This window comes from Rhineura floridana, chromosome 3 (assembly GCF_030035675.1).
Source record: "Rhineura floridana isolate rRhiFlo1 chromosome 3, rRhiFlo1.hap2, whole genome shotgun sequence".
Taxonomy (NCBI): Eukaryota; Metazoa; Chordata; class Lepidosauria; order Squamata; family Rhineuridae; genus Rhineura; species Rhineura floridana.
The window spans coordinates 61,045,248-61,051,336 of record NC_084482.1 but is presented as its reverse complement, the minus strand read 5'-3'; the positions used below and the strand labels follow the sequence as shown (position 1 = coordinate 61,051,336).

General features: G+C 44.9%; 1 protein-coding gene across 8 annotated transcripts in view; it reads left to right on the top strand.

Moving 5' to 3' along the window:
• RECQL5 (RecQ like helicase 5) overlaps positions 1–6,089 on the top strand; it is an 86,203-nt gene that overhangs the window by 59,718 nt on the left and 20,396 nt on the right. For all 8 annotated transcript variants that reach the window (XM_061616176.1, XM_061616179.1, XM_061616178.1 and 5 more), the window contains one exon: positions 4,150–4,377. In XM_061616176.1, the coding sequence (XP_061472160.1) occupies positions 4,150–4,377 (228 nt within the window). The remainder of the gene's footprint in view (positions 1–4,149; positions 4,378–6,089) is intronic.

Genomic DNA, 6,089 nt, shown 5'->3' with positions numbered 1-6,089 from the left:
ACATTGCAGAGACTCTTTGGACTTAAGGCATGTGAAAACATTTGAACTCTTACGCTTTTCTCAAGGATGTCCCTTCAGAAAGACAAACGAACATTGCACTTTTCAAGAAGTCTCTTCACATCAATGTTGGATGTTCTAAATGGCCTTTAATGGTGTTTGTGGACAGGGCTGGTTTGTTGGCTTTTCTGTAAACTTGTAATATCTGCCTACCTCAAAGGGCTGTTTTACACAGGGGTGGGCATCTAACGGCTTTTGGGAGCATATACCTAATCGGATAATGCAGAATTAATGCACAATATTTTTGTTGAATGAAGGTTGATCGTTATCCTGAGCTCTTGGAGATGGGTCTAGTTATAAATTGAAGTACATAAAACATACATAATTAAAATGTTGAAACAGAGTTAAAACTACAGAGATCTGCTATCCATGCAGTAATGTGTGCATCAACATGAAATGATAGGTCTCGGAAGTTGCTGAAGGTTTACAGGAAGGAGGTAGGTAGGCTTAGAGGCGGTGGGTTGTATCCAACAAAGTTACCTTGTTAGCGCAAGGACTTCTGACTATGCAGTGGAACTTCCATTCTCATACCCAAACTACTCTGGAGGGTTGGGGAAACCCCAGAACAAATTGGGGGTGGGAAGAGAAAGTTTGTTGTGCAGCCAGACGTCCTTGTGCTAACAGGACTTCATTTGATACAATCCAACGTGCCAGAGACCATGTACAGGGTGTTTTTTTGCCTCTAAAACAAACAAGAGCTAGAAGACCCCAGGGAAGCTGGGAAAACAGCCCAAAAATTCTCAGGATGAAATGAAACTCCTCCTCAGAGTCTCCCCAGTCTGTTGATTGTCACTGATGCAGTTGCAAGGGAATTATGTTGGTTAAGGCCTGTGTGCTGCCCTCTGCTACAGGGGATATTCTTATGGTGGTATGAAGGAAACATGCATACTTGGTCCCCATGTAGGGCAATTTGGGAGGAGCTGGGACAGATGCTGCTGGTGGTTCTAATCCTCTGCTATTTTTCTGCAAGTGTAGTGCGTCTACCCTCTCTTATCCTGTCTTCTTCCTCTATTTAGACCCTGTGTGATTATCCCACTTTACAGAGAGAGATTGGTCCCCTTTGTGGCATGACAAAAATTCTCTGAATTCTCCTATAAATCGCAGTGGGTTATTCTAAGCCTGCTAAATCAGAACAGTGGTGCAATCTAGCCAAATGACCAGACAGTGACCCTGACAGGCCAGCATCTTTCTATTGTTTCTGACGGAGATCTTTCATAATCGAGCCGTCTGAGCCTGTGAGCTTAAGCTTATACCCTTCCCCCTCACCACTGGTTAAAAATATGGCCTACACTTCCACTAGCCAGTGGGTTTTTCCCCTTTAGGGTATGGGTTGAGCTATGCATATGGAGGTTTCCCTCTGCAATCCAGCAAGCAGTTTTGGCGGGTGGGGGAGGGGAAAATGGGTATTCGTTTTTTGGGTTCCTGATAACTGAAACACAAAGGTTGTGCTCCTAGCACGACGGAATTATATGTTGTCTTTCCCGTGTTCTGAAAAACAAAGGCTTGACTTGCCAGAGACCCATGGCATTTCCAGCTGGATAGAGTTAGCAAATTTCTGGAGGGCCATGGAAGGAAAATTACACATGATCGCCTTTCAGAGGTTGTGAAAAGAGGGCTTTCTTTAAGCTGAAGAGTGGTGTAAATCAGTGCCATTTTGCAGGGATTATAAAGACAGCTTTGTTGCATCTATTCATGTTCTCTCTCACTTTTCTGCATGCAGTGCCTGGCACTGGCTCAGCTCTCTTTACCTGAGGGGTGCCACCTCTTCCTGTTTTAGCACAGTGAGCTCTTTATTTTGCCTTCTGGTCTCTCAAAAGCTGCTAGTTCTAGGAAGGTCCTCTGCTTGAGACCTCCTCCCCTTTGCCAGGGTGGTAGGGAACATTTCACAAGTCACTTCTAAATACCACAAAGGTGTTTTGCTGGGATTCTTCACCTCTCTTTCCTGGGGGTTCAGAGTTGATTTTTCCCACCCTTTGCATAAGCTTGTGTTCAAATGGGGAAAAAAAGGTTTGTTTTTAAACTATTCAGACTATTTAGACTTGCATTTAGTTACAACCTCTTCAGGAAGATACATACTTGGGGTCAAGTCTAGCGTAGGAGTCTTTCATTCAGGCATGAGAAGAGAATGCTGGTGGGCCTTCATGAATACAGGTTAAGGTTTTCATGTGGATGTTGTGCATATTAAAGGCAATGCAAGAGTGATGAAGATTCCAGCAGGAGTGGTGAACTGGCTTTGTGGTACGCTTGCTTTTCTTGTTTTCACTATGCTAATAGATCTGTGTCTGCAAGTTTCGTTTTGGTGGTCCGTGGTGTTTCTGGGATGAAGAACACTTACAATTTGAAATCTATGGAATTCTAATTCTAATACAATAAAATACAATATGAGAAAGTAAAGAAGGGGGGAAAATCATACAGCATCTATCACAGTGCATTACAATCACGATAGCAGGTAGAAGAATCGTTAAGTGGTCCTCAGCATTTTTCAAGTGGTTGGGGGAGGGGAGAGAATTTGGGGACCCTTGCTGTAGATAAATTTTAGAATGTAAATAAAGGGACGCTGTTGGAAACTGCAATAGCAAGAAGGAATATTGTCAAGCAGGGCTCCGACAAGCAGGATTGTATCCAGCAAAGTTGTCCCGTTCATGCAAGAACTCCCGCTTGTGCAATGGAACTTCCCCTCCCCCCATGCACTCCCCTAATCTGTTCTGGGAGTTCCCAGTTCTGCTGCAAATGGGACACCTTCATTTGATGCAACTCTTTGTTATGCAAAATGTGATGTATAGTGTGTGTATTGGTGGAGGTAGACCTGTAACTGTTGCAGGGCCAGCACCAGACAAGGGAGGGCCCTTGGACACCAGCCTGCCCTGGGCCCCAGCACCTGAACACATACATGCATGCAGCCAGGCACGCACTCCGAGTGCGTGGTTCCTGCCTGTTCTGCCTACCTCTCTTCTGTGTCCTGCTGCTGTGTGTGCTGCATGCACAGGACTGCCATCAACCAAGATGGTGGCAGAGGCTTCTCTAAGGGGCTGATACCCCTTCTGCCATCTTGGTTGATGGCAAGATGCATGTACGCTACGTGCATGCGTATGCACATGCCTGCCATCAGCCAAGATGGCAGTAGGTGCATCAGCCCCTAAAAGAAGCCTCCACCACCATCTTGGTTGATAGCAGCCCTGCGTGTGCAGGAGCAATAGACAGGAGAGAGGTAGGTGGTGTGAGTGAATGGGCCTGGGGCCTGGAAGCTCCCTCCCTGCGATCAGCGGCAGGGACGCACTACTCCCTCACCCTCACGAGGTGCCCTTCAGGGGCCCCTGTGGGCTGTGGGACCCTCAACCAGGGCCCGATCTAGCCGCCCTTTGGCATGGGCTCTGAACTGTTGGGATATTCAGAAGAGCCTGAAAATTAGCGCTCTGGAACAGGAAGTTTCTGTACACTTTTAAAGTAGAAATTTGTCATTTTTGAAGAATTTAGGCAAGCATCAAAGGGAAAATGGCAATTAGTTGATAATTTTGCATATGTTGCCAATAAACATGGTTCAGCCGTCTCCCAGAGGAATACTTTTGTCCAAACTACATCAGAGTTAGTTCATGTTGAAAGTAGTTTGATCCACTTTCAGCCACATGCTTGCACACCTTCAGATGAAGATCATAATGCATGCACCACCACAATGTTTTTCTGTTTTGAGTGTGTGCCTGGCAACAATTACAACTGGTTGTACGAAGGAGGGAAAGAGCAGTATGAAACAGCCCTGAAACAAGATGTCTTTGTAACTCTTTTAAATGCTAGTGGTATTTTGGAGTGTCATAACTGCTATTGTAACTTCTGTTTAAAAGCCAGTAGGAGGGGTTGTCAACAAATCATTTGTGGTTACCAAACTATGTACTCAAATATTCTAAAATGAAACACCAGCAAATTTCAGTGATCTAGAAATTTTCCAAATGAAAAGTGGCATTGTGGCTGTGTGTCTTGATCCCAAAGATATTTTTAGTTTGAACACAATCCTGATACCACTCTAGACTTGCTTAACCATGCAGGCAGCGTTTCTTTGCTTCCCCTTTCTTCACAAGTATGTTACTCTTTGTCTCTTAGCTGTCGTCATGCTGCCATAGCCATCTACTTTGGAGATGCCGTCCCGCAGTGCAAGAAGTGCTGTGACTACTGTAAGAATCCAGTAGCAGTGAAAAAGCAAGTAGAAGCACTACAGCAGAGCAGCAGTAGCTGGAGTAGGACATGCATTGGGCCCTCATCTTCCTCTTGGAATGACTTTGACCCAGACCTGTATGAAGGAGGGAGAAGCAGCTTTGGGGGCTTCAGCAGGTATGGATTTGGTTCTGACTCTGGCGGAAGCAAGTTCTATTGACGAGTGGAATCCAACGTAGTGCTAAGGCAATTGTTCCATCAGTGCAAGGACTGCTGCTTGCACAACAAATGGTCTCCCTGTCTCTTTCCCTGCATGCCCCCTAAATCTGTTCTAGGGGTTCCCCCAAGCCTCTGGAGCAGATTGGGGAGGGGGAAAGTCCCGCTGTCTAAGCAGAAATCCTTGCGATGACATCTACTAATGGGTATTCTACTAATACCACCTGACAACTATAAGGATGTTTCCTCTTTGCTCCCCTGTGGTGGGTCCATTCGCTTGCTGACTAGTATTTTCCTTCCTTCTTGAGGACAGAGGTCCACTCATTAGGACACATGAATGACCTCAGAAGCCACAATGGCTTCATGAAGTAGCCTGAAGAATGGATAACTCCACAAAGTATACTGGGGCAAAGGCCTGATAGTTGATGTCTGGACTTAAAAGATCAAAAGGACCAACAGAAAATAGGTTAAGAAGAAAATTCTGGGTTAAAAATGTGGCATAGATGCTTCTGTGTGGTTGATTTACTAGTGCAGCCAGGGGTCAACATATTTTGTTGGTCTTACTAGCCAACCAATAGATTCCTTTCAGAGGTTTGCCCTCCCTCAAGGTACAGGGTCTTTTTCCTGACCTCATGCTATATCTCTGAAATGCAGCAGGAGGTTCAAGGGGAAACCTTCCCTTCCTCTCCCCAGCAATAAGCTTGGAGTTGGCGAAGGAGGTCAGGAAACAGTTCAGTGCTGAAGGGATAGACGACAGAGACTTTCTCTGTCTCTGTGCTCGATGGGTATTTCAACCTAGGAGTACCCACTGGTGCAGAGGCAGTCAAAGCCAGTGCACCTGTGCCTCTCCATTCTAGCTTTGGCCAGGAAATGGGAGGCAGAAGCTTCTTGTGGCTCTCTGCTTGGAACTGGTAAGGGTAGAGGAAGAGGAATAGAGAGATTGCACATGCCCTAAATAGAACCGCCTTCTCTGGTTTTCAAGTGCCTCAGACATTCATCACCTGCCCTGTTGTCTCTGATTATTCTCCAGAAGGTGCTGACATGAATTCCCCCCCCCCCGAAAAATCTGTCTAGCGGCCTGTAAGGAAATGACTCACTCATTTCAATGGGAAAGTTAAGTGTGTTCGGAACCACTCTCTCACGGCAAACAATGAGATCTGAAAGTGCTTACGTTTGGCTAGATTGTGCCTTTATTCTATTTCTTGACCCCGGTTTTGTTCTGGTGTGTAGCAGAAAGGTTACCGCCAAATGTTAAGTTGCAGCTTTCCTTTTACTTCCCCAGTTAAATGAAATAGTTTGCACTACATTTTATATCTTCAGTGTCCCTTGTCCATTAACATCCTTTCTTATGAAACAAAAATAAACCAGTCATTTATTTCATGTTTGTAATTTAATTTTCTGTTCGACTTGACTTTCATATCCTGCGTGAACACATCTATACATTTACTCTTTTTATGCAAGGTTTTTAAAGGAAAGTGCTATTTTTTTAAGTCGGTGAAAGCTTCAGAACTTTAGAAGTAACTTTTTGTTTAACATATATGTGTTTAATGCTAACAATTCATGTACACACCAGCTTAGATTAAGAGATGTTTTGCATGAGTGGAAAAACCCTCCTAGTTGCACAAAGCAGCCCTCCTAAATTTCTCCAATTTCCTTTCTCACTGCAGCCCTTG